This window comes from Leptonotus elevatus, chromosome 11 (assembly GCF_054856555.1).
Source record: "Leptonotus elevatus isolate MCC_2025b chromosome 11, RoL_Lele_1.0, whole genome shotgun sequence".
Classification (NCBI taxonomy): domain Eukaryota; kingdom Metazoa; phylum Chordata; class Actinopteri; order Syngnathiformes; family Syngnathidae; genus Leptonotus; species Leptonotus elevatus.
Window position 1 is genome coordinate 18,589,193 of NC_141249.1, and position 19,671 is coordinate 18,608,863.

General features: G+C 38.9%; 2 protein-coding genes across 2 annotated transcripts in view; one reads left to right on the top strand and one right to left on the bottom strand.

Moving 5' to 3' along the window:
* Positions 1 to 11,920, top strand: part of scfd2 (sec1 family domain containing 2) — an 88,119-nt gene extending 76,199 nt beyond the window's left edge. Inside the window, exons 7-10 of the mRNA XM_086090226.1 lie at positions 691 to 836; positions 3,576 to 3,710; positions 9,198 to 9,317; positions 11,707 to 11,920. Coding sequence (XP_085946352.1) covers positions 691 to 836; positions 3,576 to 3,710; positions 9,198 to 9,317; positions 11,707 to 11,799 — 494 coding nt within the window. The 3' untranslated portion in view covers positions 11,800 to 11,920. The remainder of the gene's footprint in view (positions 1 to 690; positions 837 to 3,575; positions 3,711 to 9,197; positions 9,318 to 11,706) is intronic.
* A 1,127-nt stretch (positions 11,921 to 13,047) lies between these two features.
* rasl11b (RAS-like, family 11, member B) lies at positions 13,048 to 15,556 on the bottom strand. Its single transcript, XM_086089192.1, has 4 exons — positions 15,257 to 15,556; positions 15,107 to 15,163; positions 14,144 to 14,220; positions 13,048 to 13,863 (listed from the first exon to the last, which is right to left on the bottom strand). The coding sequence occupies exons 1-4, from the start codon at positions 15,369 to 15,371 to the stop codon at positions 13,381 to 13,383; spliced, it is 732 nt and encodes a 243-aa protein (XP_085945318.1). The 5' UTR covers positions 15,372 to 15,556; the 3' UTR covers positions 13,048 to 13,380.
* Positions 15,557 to 19,671: the final 4,115 nt, after the last annotated feature.

The window sequence follows — 19,671 nt, forward strand, 5'->3', positions numbered from 1 at the left end:
TATTTTTTCTTCTGGAAATATGAGCAAAAATAGTAATCAAAAATATTAATATTTTTGTAACTACCCTTGTATATTATTATTATACAAATTAATTATCAAAAAAATATCTTGCAAGAGAATGTTTTTATTTAAAAAATATTCAACTTTTTTTTCTCAAAAATATTGTTTCTCAAAAAAAAAAAATTTACAAAACAAAATTACTTTTGTCCAATAGCAACTTTTTTGTCCTAAATATCTACAGTATGTTGTTTTCTTGTATTTTTGTTCTCAACATTACTAAAAGATCAAAGTTCCAAATGTGACTTTTTTTCAAAAATATTTAGGCCTACTTTGTTTTTTTGAAAATATTGATTCCTCAAAATAATATTTTTCAAAAAAACGTTTAATCAAAATGAAATCTTTTTTTTTAAATGTTTCTCAAATATATATTGTTTTGCCAAAAATATTAGACTTTTTGTAAAAATATATATAACAAATTTTTAAAAAGATATACTACAGCTCTTTTGTCTCAAGTATACAATTAAATTGTTTTCTTGATAACATTATGGTATTTTCAAGAAAAAAAAATCATTTTTTTCCTTCAAACTATTTGGCTACCCCCCCCCCCCCCTCCACAGAAATATGACAAATGTGTACATATTTTTCTCCAAATTGTACATCTCTATTTCTTTTCTTTTCTTCTTTTGCCAGGCTGTACACAAGCGGAGGAGCTGAGCACCGAGCGCGTCCATTCCACACTCGAGCGTATGTTTGAGACCCTCGGTGGTCTGAGTCACGCCCGAGACCACCTCAAGCAGCTGCGTCACGTCTACACAGCCAGCGACGGTGTTCACCAGGTACCGGCCTCTCAACTCAACTCCAAATAAGGGCGTCCTGGAACATTCTAGTATTAAAGCACTTTTTAATTATATGTTTTTTTTTAATACCACTATTTCCTGCTTGCGTCACTTAAACAGCCTCCTGGTCTTTATCTAGCCATAATGTAATATTATTTAACCGTGAAAGGGGGAAAAAAGTTAGTCCTTGAAAATTGTAAAAGCTTAACAAACAAAAGCTGTCTTGCAGTGTGGAGGATAGCATCCACAAACGTGTTTGTGGAGATAAATGTTGAGTCACATCCTACGTAAATGTCCGATACACAAACTAACTGTATCCAGGGTCCTCTTTTGTCCTTGTTCAAATTCAAAATAAACAGGCGCCAGCTGAACTTGATGCTTACTAAAGCTAGCTACAGGATTCTTGTTAGCTTTGAGCCCTAGCTTAACTTCACTGGTCTCCAGGTTGCCTTTACGCTAACAAAACAAGCTAGCAAGTTTACTACTCAAGGGTTTGATTCCTAACGTAACTTCACTAACCTTGAGGTAGACTTCAAACTAACGAAAGAAGATAGCAAACATACGACACAACAGTTCTCGTTAGTTTTTAGCCCTAACTTAACTTCAATAGCCTCTAGGTAGCCTTTACGCTAACAAAACAAGCTAGCAAGCTTACTACACAAGGGTTCTAGTAAGGTTTAATCCCTAATTTAACTTTACGCTAACAAAATGAGCTAGTAAACTTATGATGCAAGAGTTCTCGTTAGTTTTGACTTTTAAGCCCTAACTTAACTTCAATAGCCCTTACATAGCCTATACGCTAACAAAACAAAATAGCAAGCTTACTACACAAGTTTGCTGTAGTTTTCAGCCCTAACTTAATATCATTTACTAAGGCTCGCCCCTTAAATGCACAATTACAAAACTACGACTAAAATGATCAAACGAATAAGGGGTAGGACTAGATAAGTTTTTAACTTGCTCCTACCCCTTTTGAAAATATAAACTCTTTTCTTTCTTCCTATTCTTGTTTTTCCTTTCCTTTTTACTTCAACTTATATTTTAAATGTGTAATGTGTTTTCTTTATGTTTATATGTTCAATAAAAACCATAAACCAAACCAAAACATTAAAACCACAACAACAACAACTAAAATGTAACAAATTAAACTCATAAGTCAGGGTAACACTTTACTTTATATCAAAATTGTAATCAGTCATTACTTTAATAGAAGAGGTGCCAAAGCTTCGGCTAACTATATGTTAATACAGTTTAACTAAATTCAGGGTCCAGTCAGTCGTTATGCTAACAGTCGCTAACCGTAGCCAAGTTCTAACTTCTTTCTCCGCGAACATTCCATTCCCTAACATGTTTTTCTGTCCCGTTGCATTCATGTAACGTGCTGTTTTTGTCGAATTAATTTCACCAATCCACGTTTATCGGCGCCAAGGAAAACCACACTTGGGAGGAAAAATGATATGAGCACGTGTGGCTCACGTGCTTGCAAACGGAAGCTGGTATGACGCTCATGATAATGTGAGTGTATTTCTGCGAGGGTGTTTTTATTTTAATTTTTTTCCCGGGGATGTTAGTCAAGAGAGACAGATGTTGACGTGCCGTTAGCGTTGTTTTGTTTACTCGCTTACGCAGGAGCAGGTTGACCCATTTTGTAATGCCGCTAAATTGGCGTTGATGTAATTAGTCACGTAAACCATTGACGAGTGGGAGGCTTGCACCGCATACTGTGATGAGCGACATACATATGCTCTCTTCCGAAACATTCTCTGCATTCGATTAACATCCCAGAGCTTTATTTACTCAACCACATATGGGTGGAGGTGTTTATTAAGAGGCGAATCATTTAATTTGGAAAATGAGCCCCGTTATATCACGCTTCGTCATTCGCATCATTCAACCCCCTACAATTTTACGTGATTTTTTTTTTTTTTGGTATGCTTTTTTTTTTTTTGTGTGTACAGGCAAGTCAAGACCTCTATCCACTCCAATTAGTCAGCATGCTAACATAAGCTAACTCTTAGCCAAGGTATCCAGCTCAGGTTGTTTTTAAAGTGCGCTATAAACAAAGTTGATTTAACTTTTTAACATCCACGAATCCACATGTGAATGCTAGTATCTATGAAACTAGACAATTAGCTTTAGTAGCATTTTTTTCAGTGTGGGGAAAGCGAGACATTTATTCATCTGCGACTAATTGGGGGCGCAGCATCAGTTTGAGCGTAAATTACGTGCACAAAATGTTGGGTCATCCATCCACCCGACAAAACTGTGTCAGGCGTTATCGAGGAAAAAAAGCCCTCTGGAATGGTCGCCGTGTTCGCTTTGAGGATATAAATGGTGCATTCCTGGAAGAAGGGCTGGGGCTGAATTCCCTTTTAAGAATATCAGCTGGCATTCCAGAGACGTCTCTTTTTTATCCTCTGTTAAAGGAAGGAAATGTAATGAAATATGTGAGGCACGCAAGTTTAGTTCAAGACTGCTTGTCAATCAAGTGTCTAATTAATTACACAACCAAGTGAAGCTTATGTGATTTGCGCATTTCTGAAAATGAGTGTTGTCAAGTTGTGAAAAATATATCATTCAGAATATGATAGCTCTGCACCAGGACCGCCCCTCAAAAAGTGTACCATAATCCTTCATCCTTTGGATATTATTCTTAAGGCCACCACTATGTTATAGCGCCACCTATGGCATCAGCGAGCCCTTAATCTTGTTGATATTTTTTCCTTTTTCTTTTTGCAGGCGACCTATCGACCTTTCCTGCGACAGATCCTTCAAGAAGTCTTCCACCCCGACAAGCACGAATGTCCGGACATCGAGCACATGTCCGGCGGCCTCACGGACCTCCTGAAGACGGGATTCAGCATGTTCATGAAGGTCAGACATTATGTATGGACACAGCTACGGAAGACCGTTTCACTTTGCAACATGAAATTTGGCAGAGCAAAAAAACAGGTCTCAAGAACCGTGCCCAAAAAGACACAGAGAGTTGTCCATTTTGGTTCTGAAGAACCCCAAAAAAATTTACGTAGCAACGTGAAATTTGGTAGGCATGTCTATCTTGAGCAGACCCGCAAAAAAGTCTCAACAACCCATGCCTGAAAAGACACATGAAGTCGTCCATTTTGGTTTGAAGTACCCCAAAATTTCCCCCCAAAAATTGTCTCCATATGCTACCCTTATATATATATTATTTTTTTTTCAATTCAGCCGCCAAAGACTATTTCGCATAGCAATGTGAAATTTGGTAGGCATTTCTATCTTGAGTAGACCCACAAAAAAGTCTCAAGAACCCATGCCTGAAAAGACACATGAAGTCGTCCATTTTGGTTTGAAGCACCCAAAAAAATTGCTTGCTAGTGCTTCCCCCAGATTTTTTTTTTTAATTTAGCCACGTGAAATTTGGTAAGCACGTCTACCATGAGCAGACCCACAAAAAAAGTCTCAAAAACACCTGTCTGAAAAGACACAGGAAGTCAGCCATGTTGGTTTGAAGCACCTAAAAGATTTGCTTTGTAGTGCTTCCTCCAGACTTTATTATTTTTGAAAATTCTGCCCCCAAAAACAGTTTCACGTAGTAACATGAAATTTGGTAGGCATGTCTACCATGAGCAGACCCACAAAAATGTCTCAAGAACACCTGCTTGAAAAGACACAGGAAGTCAGCCATGTTGGTTTAAAGTACCCAAAAAATTCCCCCAAAAATTGTCTCCATAGTGCTACCCTCATCTTCTTCTTTCTTTTTTTTATTCAGCCCACAAAGCATGTTTCACTGAGCAGCATAACATTTGGTAAGCATGTCTATCATCGGTAGGCCCACAAAAAAAGTCTCAAAAACCCAACAGAAAGACACCGGAAGTCAGCCGTTTTGGTTTAAAGCCGCCATTTTAGAGGTGTAAAATCACAGTTGAAATTGTTTTGTACGAATGTTAAGCCAAAAACAATCACATTGTGTTTGCTTTCCTTTACAGAAAACTCACCAAATTCCGTGTTCATCCTGGTGAAAAAGTATTATTGGTGAACGATCCCAATACGATCCCCAAAAATGGGCACTTTTTGGAAATGGTGCAAAAATCAACAAAAGATAGCTACAATGCTAATACTAATAATATAAGTAGTAATAATATTGTATAATTTTGTGCACCACAATTATTTTGTTCCACTTTGGAGGTTCCACTGTGTCACTACAAACTTTCCATCAGCACCATGATTATTCCTGCTTTTCTTTGGTGGTTTGTTGATCTCCTCTGTGGGAGACGCGCAAACCTCAACTTGAGGGTTGTGTTAATATTTTTTTTTTCTTGCCACTGATGTTTTCGTGCAATACACAACATGTATCTGCGGCCCACTGGGAAATAAATACCCGTCCGCGGTGTGTTTATCCCACATCTGGGCCTGCTTAACGTGATGATTACCCTCGGGGAGGACGAATTAGAGCGCTTACATAACTGTGGCCTGATTTTAGGCAAATTAATAAGAGACTTGGACCGACTCACGGTGGCTGAAGGTAGAAAAGGGAACTTTCGGGTCATTTACGCCATTAAAAAAAACACAGTTAAAGTTCTTATTTTAACCACATGCTTGACGAGAGATGAAACTGTGGCAAAATTTCATATAAAGATGATATGGTGAGCAAAATTGTATTAGCACTATGCGTCAGAGATTTGCAAAGGTGAGCAGCAAATATCAAGTACACTTGTGCACTGTAACAAGTAAATATTTAAACAATGAATATTAAAGCTGACAAAGCTGAAAACAAAGTACATTTTAGCTTTAATTAGTTACATATGTAATTATTATTTTAGTTAGGTCTATAAACATAATATATAGTAGGATTTTTATTTTGGCTTCTCTCACCCTTGTAATCGAAAAAATAAACGATCAACGTGCTAAACGGCGGGTGTGTGTACAAGTTTCCGACACTGTGGAAGTACCCTGAATGCACCATGTTACTTGTGCAGCAAGCATGATGTTATTTAATTTTTCTCGTCCCTTAGCGTGCTTTAAAATGTTTAATGAGACCCAAGCTTGGAGTTTACTGTTAAACAAAATACACACATTTTATATTTAAATATAAGGCATGCATAATAACAAATAATAAAAAACAAAAAACATTGCTAATGCTAAAGTCAATGTAAAATCCTATTGACATGCTAACGTAAATTAGCATCGACTTCAAATATTCACTCACGCTGTATGAATGCAAACATACAGGTTATATAACAATACAGTCAAATGTACGTATTCTACCAATCTGTGAACTACTTTATCGTCATCATATACAAAATATTGTGTTCTGTGTAGCCGAGCACGCAGACTTGGAGAGCCGCTGGAGCTTTCTTCCAAGTGTCATCTTAAACCAAGTGAATGTGTTTGTCAGCACGTTATGTGCTCGCTGTGCACAGCTTGGACTGCGTCTGACGCTGGCACAACGCAACACACTCTTTTACATTTCCATCTATGAAGCACACCATGAGATTTGCCTCCTCCACTGTGTTATTTATGTATTCTTTTCGACCTTCAAGCAATTTCATGTTTTTCCTTTGCAAATAATGGAACGTGAAATCATCTGTTCCAGGGGGAAAATTTTGCCATCATGAAATCTTTTAAACTAGTCAGCTAATTCTTAACCGTGATACAACTGTAAAAAGAAGTTGACCACTTAATGAATACTGTATGATAATGTGATCTCGTGTGCATTGTATGCACAACTTTTTATACAAAGGGGCTTTATATACAAATATAGACCCCAAAAAAGCTCAAAAGTAGCAAATGAAAAAATACACTAATATTTGAAAAATACATTAAAATGATAGATAGAAAATTTAAAAAAATATTAGACAATACAAAATGTGTGTTAAAAAATTGTAATACAAAATATCGGGGCGAAATAACTAACAATTAAGTACAATAATAGAAACAAAATGCGAAAATATTAGACAATCCAAAATAAACCTACGCAATCTAAAATTAGTACAATTATTGATTAAATAAATTTATTAATATAAAATAAGACCACAAAATAATACAGAAAATAAACAAAATATGAAAAAATATTCCTACATAATGGGAAAAAATGCAAAAACATATTTTACATAACATAAAATTCAAGAAAATATTTAAAAATTGTTGACAAAATACATAGTATTAGTGTAAGTAGTTGATCTAATATATTTATTTTTTATGCAAATAAAACAAAATACTGGGGGGAACATACAAAAATATTTGACAACACAAAACATGAAAAATATTGACACAAATGAAAGCATATTAAATGGGGAATGGTACAAAATGTTAGAAAAACTAAATATATGTTAATAAAATGAACATGAATAATAAAAAATGTTAATAAAATGAAAATGAAAAATAAAAAATTATGTCTCTATATCCATTGGAAAATCTAATCCAATCAAAGTAATACAAAAATATTCTTCTTTTTTTTTAAAGAAAAAATAATTAGAACATAATAGATGGAAACGTATTAGTTTATTAGTAGAAAATATAAGACAATACAAACAATTAACAATCATAATACAATTTTATAAATTACACAAAAATGCAAAATATCAAAATGAGTATAAATATTTTAGAGAATACAAAAAATTGGTACTGGCTAGGCTGCACCATAACATGAACCTAAAACGAACATAAAATAAAATACTCAAAAAAATAATATATATATACATATTAGAAAACAATACACATTTATTTATTTTCATTCAAATGTGCAGGTGTCCCTAATATGCTTTCTGCAGAGTACATGAGGGTTACGCCATGCATGACGAAGAAAAGCCTATCCTCCTTTTAGCTCCGCCCCCTGCGGGTCCTATGGCCAAGCACATGGTCGCACCTGTACGCCCGCCCGCACATGGATGTTGCGTGTCGCCGAGCGCCCACTGACCGCACACACACCATGCACGCACACGCACACACACACACACACAGCGAGAGAGCGAACGAAACACACCGGCGACACATGTCGACTCATCCCTGCCGTTTGCCAACTCACGTGTACCGACGCCCTCTCCGCCTCGACCAATCGCGATCAACCCACACAGCGGGCCCCCCGCCCCGCTGTTGAAAATGCATCTTCAATTGGCGTTTCACACCGCGCTGTTGAATGACTGTGAACGTCTCCTCGTGTGTGTACGTGTGCTTGTTATATGAGACGTCCACGTGTCATGACACCAGGGTGTAAAGAGGAGGCTTTGTTTGCCACCTCGTGGGGCACCCACACTTCACAATGAGCGCGCACGTTCAAATCCCCGCCCAAATGGCAGAAGCATATGGGCGGGAGGGGGCGAGTGCAGGACCCACCTGCTATTTCTCATCCCCTTCAACTTTGGTGCTTTCTCACATGACATTTTATTTTTTTACGTGGCTTCGACAAAATAGTTTATCCAACAACAACAAAAACGTAAAAAAAAATAAGACAGACACAAAAACCTGATTAAAACTGTACAAAAATTACAGACAAAAATATGACTTAAGAACTTGGACCAAAAATGGGGAACAAATTTTACATATTTAAAAAAATCTGACCAAAAACAACAACAACGTAAAAACAAAAATAATACATGTTTGTGATAGAGTATGAGGCAGTCTGACTTATTTACACACAAAAATTATAATTTCTTACAAATCTGGCACCCAAAAAAACCTACAGAAAAATACAACCATAAAGAAAAAAAAGGAAATTAAACTGGCTAAAACGTGACAGAAGTTGGACAAAATATGATTTATTTATTTTTTCATTTAAGAACTGACAAAAAAGTTCCAAACTGGCAGAAGCCTGATAGAAATTTAAAAACGTTGGCAAAAGCTGACAAAAAATGTGATTACAAAAATACATATGTAAAAAAAAAAATTTGTATGCCCAAAAAAAATGTTAAAACTAGACAATAGGTTTATAATAGGCGTTCTGTATAAAATTGGTTAACACCCCCTAGCCCCCACCAATTAAAATAAATGATCTGTCAAAAACTGTAAAAAAAAATGTCAGATAGATAATTCTGACAACACAACACAAAAAATCTACAATTTCTAGACAATAAAGTCATGATGGACTCTGCATTCCAGCTCATGTATAAATTTTGTTGTAAATGTCGAAAAAAAACAAATACGGACACTTTTGTCGTAGTAATGTCATGTTGCTAAAAACCAAGCACGTTTTTACACAACATTCTTGTGCCACCTTGATGTGTTTGTCCGAAAAGCATTTTCAAAATCGCAAAACTCGCCAACGTGTGATGTCTTCAAAGTCTACATTGCGATTAAAATAGTTGTTTTCTTGGTCAGAATATTTTGTGTCGAGATTGGTAAACTCATGATTGCGTGCTAATCCCTTCCCTTCCCAACCCTCAGGTTAGCCGCCCGCATCCCACCGACAACCCGCTGCTCTTCCTCTTCCTGGTGGGCGGAGTCACACCCTCGGAGCTCCGCCTGATCAAGGAGACTGTGACCACCTTGAAACCAGGAAGTCAGGTGAGTGGAACGCCTTCAGGGCCAGACGGGAATCATTTTTCTTCTTGTAAGTGAAAGGTAGAAAATGTGTCTCTTTTTTTTTGCTTGTAAAATGCAACATTGGAAGTTTGTTACCTTTAGGGAAAATACAGCATTGGTGGTTTGTCTTCTTTAAAAAAAAAGAAAAAAAAGTAAACTCAGTAATTTGGCATTTTCATAGGAAAAGGCAACATGTTTGTCTTCTTTATAGGAAAGTGCAACATTGCTATTTTGTTCTATTTAGGAACGTACGACATGAATAGTTTTTTTTCTTTTTAGGAAAGTGCAACATGTATATTTTGACTTATTTTTAGGGGTGGAACAAGAAGAGTTTGACTTATTTTTTGAAAATCTGAACATTGATATTTTGTCTTCCGTTTAGGAAAGTCCAACATGTTTTTTTTTCTTTTTAGCAAAATACAAAATGTATAGTTTGTCTTCTTTTTAGGAAAATACAAAATGTATAGTTTGTCTTCTTTTTAGGAAAATGCAACATTGATCGTTTGTCTTTCGTTTAGGAAAGTGCAACATCAATAATTTTTCTTTTTAAGAAAGTGCAACATGTACGTTTTGTCTTATTTTTTAGGAGAGTGGAACAAGAATAGTTTGACTTATTTTTAGGAAATTTGAACATTGATATTTTGTCTTCCTTTTGGAAAGTGCTACATGAATATTTGTCTTCTTTTTGGTAAATCGCAACATTGCTATTTTGTCTTCCTTTAAGGAAAGTGCGACTTTTTTTTTTATTTTTTGGAAACTACAGCATATACCGTTGATATTTTGTCTACTCTTTAGGAAAGAGGACAATGTCCACTGGACATGTATGTTTTTTTTCTTTGTAATGCAACGTAAATTATTTGTCTTTATAGGAAAGTGTGTAAGGTTAGCTTCCATGTTGTCATACAGTCTGTGTTAAGCAGTTAGCGTTGTATGCTATCCATGACGATCAAAACAAACGTGGCATCCCGCAATGTAAGGCTAGCATTGCTTGCATAAATCACATTTAAACCGACTATGCATACTCAAAAAAGCCTTTTCCGAGACCTGACAAGCACAGCAGTGTAGCCATCGCCCTCTACTGGCCTGGCATGCACATTACCGCAATTTTGCAGGTGCTGTTACATACGAGGAGCCCCGGTGCCCCAGTTTGCTGAATGAAAACACGTGAATAGGCACAAAGCATTGCCCTCGATACGCAGATGGATCTGCATCCAGTCATCACGTCTGCCAGTGGTATGCAAATGAGCCAAAGTAGCACCAAGGTGCCTGCTGCACATGACGGCAGCACGGGTGCTGGGGCGACGCCGACCTTGTTGGCTTGTTTTGTTTTGTTACGAGTCAGAAGCCGGTGGCAAGGCGAGAGGTCTCAGAGCTTCAGGGACTACGATCACAGAAAAATGCGTTACGTAACATTTGCTCACACAGAACGACAGTACATACAGTATTTACTGTACTGCAGCGGCTTTGTCAAAGTGTAAAATGTTCAGTATTAAGCATTTTTTTTGCTTTCTTTATCTGCTAACTTTGGAGCAATAAAAAAAAAAAACGGATGAAAGGCATTAAGCAAGCTCTCCTTAAAAGGACGCGAGCGCGCAGTACAAAGCGACTCTAAGGTCTTCCATTTGAGAGCAAATGACATCAGCGTTGTTACGAGAACGCCCGCAAAGCCGACAAACATGAAAAGACCACCAGGAAAAATGTTTTGCGGCACACTTGAAGGTTTGTGTTGGGATTATTTTGACACCTCTGATTACAAGCGCGCAGCATTTTGGACTAGTGGTTAGCACGTCTGTCTCACAGTTCAGAGGTCATGGGTTCGAATCTGGGCTCTGCGTGTGCTTCATGGTTTCTATTTTAGTGTTCGTAAAAAACAAAATGTGTTTTTTATTTTGTTTAGTTTTTTTTTTTTTTTTTGCATTTCATCCATATTCCCATTCAAATCTACTGATTTTTCAAAGCCTTTAATGCAATTTTTTTGACAGAGCTCAGCAGTATTATTCATTCATTTTTTTCTTTTTCTTTTTTTGCTTGTGCGTGTGAGTGAGATTGTGCTCTTTAATTCACCTGAAAACTCTTAAAAATCCTTCACCGGATACTTCAGTCCCGCCACAGTCGTGAAGTTGTCAAGGAGACCAGAGGAAGGATAAAAGGAAAGATGCAAAGGTCAGAGTCAGAGCTTCAATGATGGTCCGCTTGTAGCTCCGTGAGAGTCGAACTATTAGAAACGGCCCCCCAGTGTGATCCAAAGTAATTCTCACTCCTCCGCTCATTCCAAATTCAATTGTAATGTGTGACTGGGTGGGTGTTGAGCATAAGAAATAAAAAACGAATATAGATTGTGTCTCATCAGCACGTGGGTTTTCCACCGCAGGTTCTGGTCCTGTCCACCAGGCTGCTGAGGCCCGCCGACGTTCCCGAGCTGCTCTTCGGCAACCAAAGACTGACGTCCGATATCGGAGTGTAAAAAGTACAGATACTCGTGTAAAGAAAAGACTCATAAAAGTAGCGGGTTTTTTTTAAGACAGATAAAGCACATGAATCCACAAATGGAAAATTAAAAATAAAAAGTCGTCAAATCAGCCTGATTAACTTGGTTAGGTTCCAGCTTTTTCTTTCAAATCTATTTTATGACATGTAAGATCATCATAATAAGTCTTCCTGTCCTTCAGCAAATCTGTGTGGGCCCACTCATGAAGTCGTCATCATGACACATTCGCTTTCTTCCTCATCGGGTCTTTTGAACGAGCGCTCGTCTCTTTCTGCAGATGTTTTTCCCACAACAAGGTCAGCGCTGTGAAATTCACGTTGAGCAAGAATTTGCTGTCGCTCGATTTGGCCTCGTCGCTGCCTGCTTTTCACCGCCACTGTGCTGCCAAGGACGCGCTGCGATTTGAAGAGACAAACAGCAAACTAAACAGCTTCTGTGTGGTTTTATTGGGTTTGAAAATTCTCACACCTAATTTGTTAAATGCTCATAAACTGGCCTTGCATTATTTAAAAAAAAAAACTAAAATTATATATAAATGATTTTTTAAAGAGTAGGGTAGTATAGTTAACCTACAGTTATATAGTAGATAGTTTTATTGGTATAGTTTTTAACATTTTAAATAAAACAATTATTAGCTAAATAAATATAACGGATAAAATGATAAAAATTATAAATTTTTTGCAATTTGTATCTTCATTAAAATATGTACAAATGTTTAATTTACATATATGCTAATTAAAATATATAAAAAGTGTTATTTTTAATGTGTGTATATATATATATATATATAATTTAAACAAATATATATTTTCTTTTCACTACAGTATATTTTTGTTAAATATATTGTTTGCATTTAGAATTTATTTTTGTATTCAACCCGTGTGAAAATTGATATTTTAATTTTTTTGAATATAGTACATTCAAATGTAGTGTAAAAAAATGTATTTTCAATAAATTTTAAATATATGTTTTGAATTGACGATTTTTAAATATATATTTTTCAATTTAAAAAATATGATGCATCCATTCATCAATCGATCCGGGATCGGGTTGCGGGGGAAGCAGCTTTAGGAGGGAAGCCCAGACTCAATTTGGATTACAGTATGCAGAATGTTTTTGGTGGCCAAAATAGAACTTAATATTTTTTATTATTATTATTATTCAGTTTTATTAAATTCTGTACGCATGTGTGAAGTGTTAAAACATGGGGGGGGACAACCAAAATGGTCTTCATCCTTTTATTGTGAACACAAACAGTGCGAGTCAACAAATAAATAACACCACCACCAACAAAAACAAACAACAAAACGTTGGCTATTGAGCCCACAGTGTTTAAAGTGCGCCAGTGATAACCACGCTGCCGTGCTCCGCGCCGCCATCTTGTGTCCCGTCTCGGTGCGCTGTCGTACAGCGGTCTGGAGGAACGTCTGCCTTTCGAGCGGCAAAAGAAGAAGAGCCTCTCACGCTCTTCGCCGTCATCCTCCTTCAGGACGTCACTTGAGAAGCATCTTCTTCAAGAACAAAAAAGAAAATCCCACCGCAAAGAGGAAGAAGGCCTCACACGGACGTGACGGTGCGGACTTTGGCGGAGAGCGCCTGCTTGAAGCGTCTCTTCAGGTCCTGCATGTTGGGCGACTTGGGCCGTCGTTTCTCAGCCGGCGCGGGTGGCTGCGGTGACGGCGGCAGCGCCGGCCGCTGCTTGGCCAGCTGGCAGCACAGCCGGTGGAAGGCGCCGTGCACCTGGCTGTAGTCCTCGCTGGCCGACACCTCGTAGAAAGCGCAGCCCAGCGCGGCGGCCAGCAGGGGGCCCTGCTGGGGGTCCACGCGGCGCAGGTGGAGCAGGTCCGCCTTGTTGGCCAGCAGGACCACGGGCGGCCCCCCGCCGCCGCGGCTAGAAGCGCATCGGGACACCCTTTGATGCAGCTGCGGCACCAGGTCGAAGCTGCGGCGGTCCGTGACAGAGTACACCAGCACCACGGCGTCGGCCCACTGCAGGGAGCCCGACGCGTGGTCGGGGAGGAGCGCGCCGTTGTCGCTCATCTGGAGAACAAAAAGACAGGTTAGTTACAACTTCTCCAACTGCTCTTCTCAAAATAAGCTTTACATGTCAACCTAATTTGACAATATCCACTTCTACACTTTTCAATGACTCTTCCAGTCTCTCTGTTGCAAATTGGTGACGGCACAATAAGCTCAGTGGCCACTTCCTTCTCAGAACATCCTGCTTGAAGCTTTGGCCACTCAGCTTAGAGGGTGTCATCGCATGACATCATCACACCTCAACATGACCCCAGAAGAAGAAGAGGATGGAAGCTGTTACCTCTGCACCGGGCGTGTCTTGGACCTGAAGGCTGACTTGCTCGCCATCCACCTGGACCTCTCTAGAGTACAGGTTACCTACACACAGAAAAAGACAATTAAGAGGTGCCATTGAGATGTAGTACGTCTTGTAAATTAATTTAGAGTCATTTTATGTTTATTCTTTTAACTAAGATAATTGTAGTTTTTTTCCCCATGCATCAAATTTTGAATTATGTTATATTCAACACTCAATTTAATAGTAAAATTGTTTTTTTTTTTATTTCACGTGCTAATTTTGTCTTAAAATATTTACTTGAATTTTAATGTATTAATTTTTAATTCAAAATATTTATCTTTTACTTCATTTATTATGTTTAATGTATAAAAAAATAATTGCTGTGGTTATTTTGCCGTGACCTTCAAGTCACCTCGCATTACTTTGCTGTGAATTGCGCAAGAACTTGGTCATAAGAGCGTCATCAACGCCATATTTGCCACATCCGACCGTGAATACTGCCCTGATGGATTTTTCACAATTAAAGAAGTAAAAGAAGCAGCCCAGGAACTGGTAAATGTCCCCCAAAACCCTGCTCTGAAGGTTATGATTAAGACGGTAATGCAGATAACAGCCTATTTCCAGGGGCAGAACAAATTGAAAACTTAGCAGAATTTAGCGAGGCTGGAACCACGCACGGGGCATGACTCGCAGCCTACATATCACGGTAAAATAGCAGATTCACTGCAGACCAAGAATTCCTCTTTCCAGAGCCGTTCACGGCAAAAATAACCCTAGCAACAGCTTTGCCGGCAAAATAACCACAGCCTTTACTTTCATCAAAAATAACAGTTTGTTATATTAACAATGTAATAGTTTGTCATCAGTTATATCACTATCGATCGAGTAAAAGGGTAATAATGTTCGATTTTGTTGGACTGAGGAGTCTCCAAAAATCCGACTCAAATTCGATGTTCGTGAACTCACCAGCATTCCTCTCGTAGTCTCCAATGAATCTCCTGGTCAGGAACCGCACAACGAGCGCTGAAAATGCAACAAAAGCAGCCGGTTAACATCACTCGATACACAAAAAAAAAACAGCAGCCTTTTATAGCTTCAAGTTTAAGTTTCGTTTACCTGTTTTGCCCACTCCGCCTGCCCCTATCACGGCTATTTTGATAGCCCGGTTCGGCAGCAAGCAGTCCGGGGTTGAGCACTCCGCGATGGTCGTCATGTTGTGGATTAAACGCATTTTGTCTTGTTACTGTCCTCGCTTCGTCAGTGAAAGTTAACTGTCCAAGTGTTTTAAAACTCGTAGCAAAACGGCTTCTTCAGCTATGAAAATAATATTCTTAAATAGATATATAAAGTTTGTATTACAAACAAATCAACGTCAAGTGAATAAGAAAAGTCTCCAAGTCGACTCACTGAACTGCCACGGAGCGCCGACCCTTTTTATAAGGCAGGCGACTGTGCCTTTTCCTGATTGGCTGACGCCGGAGTTGCGTAGGGGTGTTGGCCCCGCCCACACTTGGATGGCAAAAAGCCCAATTTTTACTAACAGGTGGCAGCTCCCTCCAGCTAGGCTCTTCCTGAGTAAAACATTTGTAGCTTTTCATGCGCAAAAAAAACTATTGTTTCCTTGATGGATTTTTTAAAAGTATAAAGTGTAAAGTGGATATAAAACATTTTTGAACTGCATTTCATCAGTGTTGAGTTGCTGCTTAGGGACCTGTCTGGACATGTTGTCAATGTTCCACACAGGGGGCTAATGGCGGCTTAATAGCACCCCCATTGGCTTACTATAGGTATTTTATATGTAATACAGAGCAGTTAGTCAAAACAATAGAAAAATAATGTTTGTACTGAACATAAAAATGAACTTTATATTGAACATGACACAAAAAGTTATGATTTGAGTGGCAGCAAACCATAAACGTGATTTGACGTGTTTGTGTCCCACTTTCCCGGCATTTAGCCTCCCGCCGCCTGGCCGTAGTCATCCATCTTTCACACATTCATTCCCTGAGCCGTGTTGGCATGCCAGCCTGGCACTGATTACGCTCTGGTATGCCATTCCGATAAGAATACCGATGACAGCGAGCTTCGCCCAAAGGTGAAACCACCGGTGACTCATCCTGACATTCCATCTATTTGCCAATTACGTTTAGTTTGTGACGTTTTCTAGTGCTTAGGACAATTAAGAAAATGTACAATAGTGACCTGATTATTCCAATATATATTTAATACAGAGCATTTATCTTGCAATGTTAATTTCGGTAATACATATTTTATATTAAATACACAGTTAGAGGAAAGGAATGTGATTTTTGAAATCATTTTCTTCAGAATGCGTCATAGCGCTAGCTAACGCCATGCTAGTGTGGTGAACAAAAACTTACATTTTTACAATGGCAATTCTTTCTTCTTGTAATCTTAATTTCGGTAATACATATTTTACATTTATTACAGAGTCAGAGGAAAGAATTCGTGATTTTTGAAATCACTTTCTTCAGAACGCGTCATAGTGCTAGCTAACGCCATGCTAGCAATAAACGAAAGCAAACTTGGACGCCGGACCTGAGAGACGAACTAGCTTAGCGCTAGCTAGGACGAGGCTAGTAGCAACGTAGATGAATTAAAAATGGGACTAAAGAAAAAAAAGCGCCAGATCTTATAGCAAATAATTATGACTTTGTAAACATGATAAAGACAATAGATAGATAGAAATATAACCCTAATCTAAACTGTGGTGGGGAAAGGGGGGGGGGGGCTGGTGGGGGGGGGGGGGCACGTGCATGACATTGGAACTAGGTGAACATTCCAGAATGGATTCAGAACGGTTCTACTGTAGGGAATTAAAAGGTCACTTACACTGATGTGCCTATAAAGGCTTGTTAGTAAGGTGGGGGTTGATAAGGGGGGGGGGGCTATTTAGCTGGATTGAGGGCAATTGTCAAGGATCATTGGGGTATTCATTGCAAATGGAATGTGGGGGTAATTAGGGGCGCTGGCCCAGGGGACGAGGACAGGCAGGCAGGTGAAATTCAAAAACGGGGGATTATTTATTTTTTTTGTCACAGAAGGATGTCCTTGTTGACACACACGTGAGGAACTTCCCAAGGCATCCGAATTTTAGGGTGCCCGACCCCCCTCAGGTAAGCCTGAGGGCATGAAAGATGCTTATCGCCTTCATTGTTAAAATTTTCCCATTGAAAGTTGAGGAAATGCCATTAATACCGTTTATTTTTCACTGTTATTGTTTAGCCATGATAAAAAAATATTAAATAAAAGAGAATGTAAAAAATGGCTTTAATGACATTGTGAATGAGTCTACTCAGATTTTATTTTGTCTCACTATAATCTGGGATTTTTACTTATTTTTGGTAGTTATGAAACACGGGTTCACCCTACTTTTGCACCCGCCGTAATCTTCGACAAAAGTGCATTAGTCACAAAGTCAATGTAAATATACGCACGTGGAATGCATTACTCGCTCACTCCTACTGCAGTGAAAAATTCCCCAAATTCAATGCAGACATTTTCCTTTCATGGAGTTGATCGTCATCCCGTGTGGATGGCTGCCAGGTGCTTGTCTTGTCCCGGATTAGCATTGGCAACGAGCGGCAAAGCTATTGGCCTGTTGGCGCACGCAAGCGCACACAAAAGCAAAGAGCGCTTGCTTTGCTTCGTATTGAAATGCAAACCTGCCGACATGTTCCGCCATTTGCATACCTCTCAATGTCAACAGTGGGTGGGGGAGGGGGACGAGTGGGGGGGGGGGGGACTTGGCCCTTCTGTGTGTATGTGTGAAGTAACAAAGTACAAATGCTGTCCAGGTGGTATCTTGATTTACCTCATACATTATACACAAAGAAGACGGTCACAATAAGTAAGCTGCAGTAACATTTGTTGCTTTTGGCAAAAAAATGACGTATACGTGGCTGTGAGTTTTGTCATATTGTCCGTCAACTTGTGCTGCTTATAGGGTATTAAATGCCGCAACATCGATGCTAGTTTTGTTCGCTTGTCTGCAGCGTTTTGCATGTGTTAGCATTAAGATAGCAGACTTTCATAAGTTAGCTACGTCGGTAGCTGGAATGGATTACTGGCATTTCCATTCATTTCAATGGTGGAAGATGATTTTCGATGCAAGTGTATTTTTTTTTTCTCTGATGACTACTTTTTCTTGTCTTTTTTTTAACTTACTCGCTATATTAGATTTTTTGTATCATTTGCTAATTTAGCTTTTTTTTTGTTAATCTATCGGCAACATTAGTAAGGCAATTTTTTTTCATACTCATTATTACAATACAACTTAGGACAAAGATAATGACATTCAAACCCCCCCCCCAAAAAAAAAATCAATAAATCAGCACTGCTGTTGTAAAGTTAAACAAATGCAGTACTGTATAAAGTATTGTAAAACAATCCAAATAAAATAAAATAAGTTATTTTAGTCACTAAATGATTGATGATTGAATGATGATGAGAGTGTGAGTACTTTGACCCCCCCCCCCTCCCCACACACACAGTCCTTCCTCCCACCTGAGGAATTCCAACCTTAAGCAGCAAGTCAAAGTTGTGAGGAAACTTGAAAAATATTTCAATCCAGATTCAATCTCCATTCATGTCGCGCCGCCTGTTTACATTCCGAAAGATGATCTCCGGCACGGCGGCGGATAATTGGGCCCCGTCGTGCACGTGCCCGGTCGAACTATTATCCTGTGTGTGTGCATGCGTGCGTGCGTGCGCACCCCGCCAGATTAAAAGCACTTAGTGTTGCAGCAATAACAGAAGACACAGAGTGTTTTTGCTGCATGTGACATGTACGTTTACACTTTTAAGACTTTAAACTGCCTGATTATTTTTCACGTTGTTGACACGTTTTGTTTTGTTTTCTCACACAGGAAAACTTGTGAGGGAGAAAATGCTCAATGAACGCTAGGATCAATGGCAATTTGTATAAGTGCAAGTGGATCAGCACTCCCAACAGATGGCGCTGTGGTGAAAATATTGTTTTTCCATCGGAAATTTGGCAGTGGGGCAAGTGGCCCAGTGGCCCGCCATATCCAGTAGATGGCAGTGTGATTAAAAAAAAAATGTTTTCCAATGGTAATTTTGCATTTGGGGCAAGTGGACGAGCGCCCCACCAGCTCTAGCAGTTGCAGCTTTGGCAACAAAAAAAAAACGGTTACATTTTCCAGTGCCAATTTTGTTTTGGGGCAAGTGGTTGAGCGCCCCACCAGATACAGCTTGTGCATTACGGGCAAGTGGCTCCGCCCTATGAAATGATGTGACGTTAACATGGCTGTAATCAGGTCAGGAAGCTTTCTAATGAATCACAGGCGTTTTGCTTGTGTCTTTTAATGTTGAAAGACAAACTGGAAGCACATCTGACGTTGAAGTAATGTGGTCGTTTTTCCTGCTATTAGCCGATCTAAGTGCCTTCGGTGTTTGAGAGCCAAGAGACGAGAAACAGTGAGTTTCAACATTGTTCCACATTCCATTCTTAAGAGTTCAAATGAGGCAAAAAGAGCTGTGTCCAACAC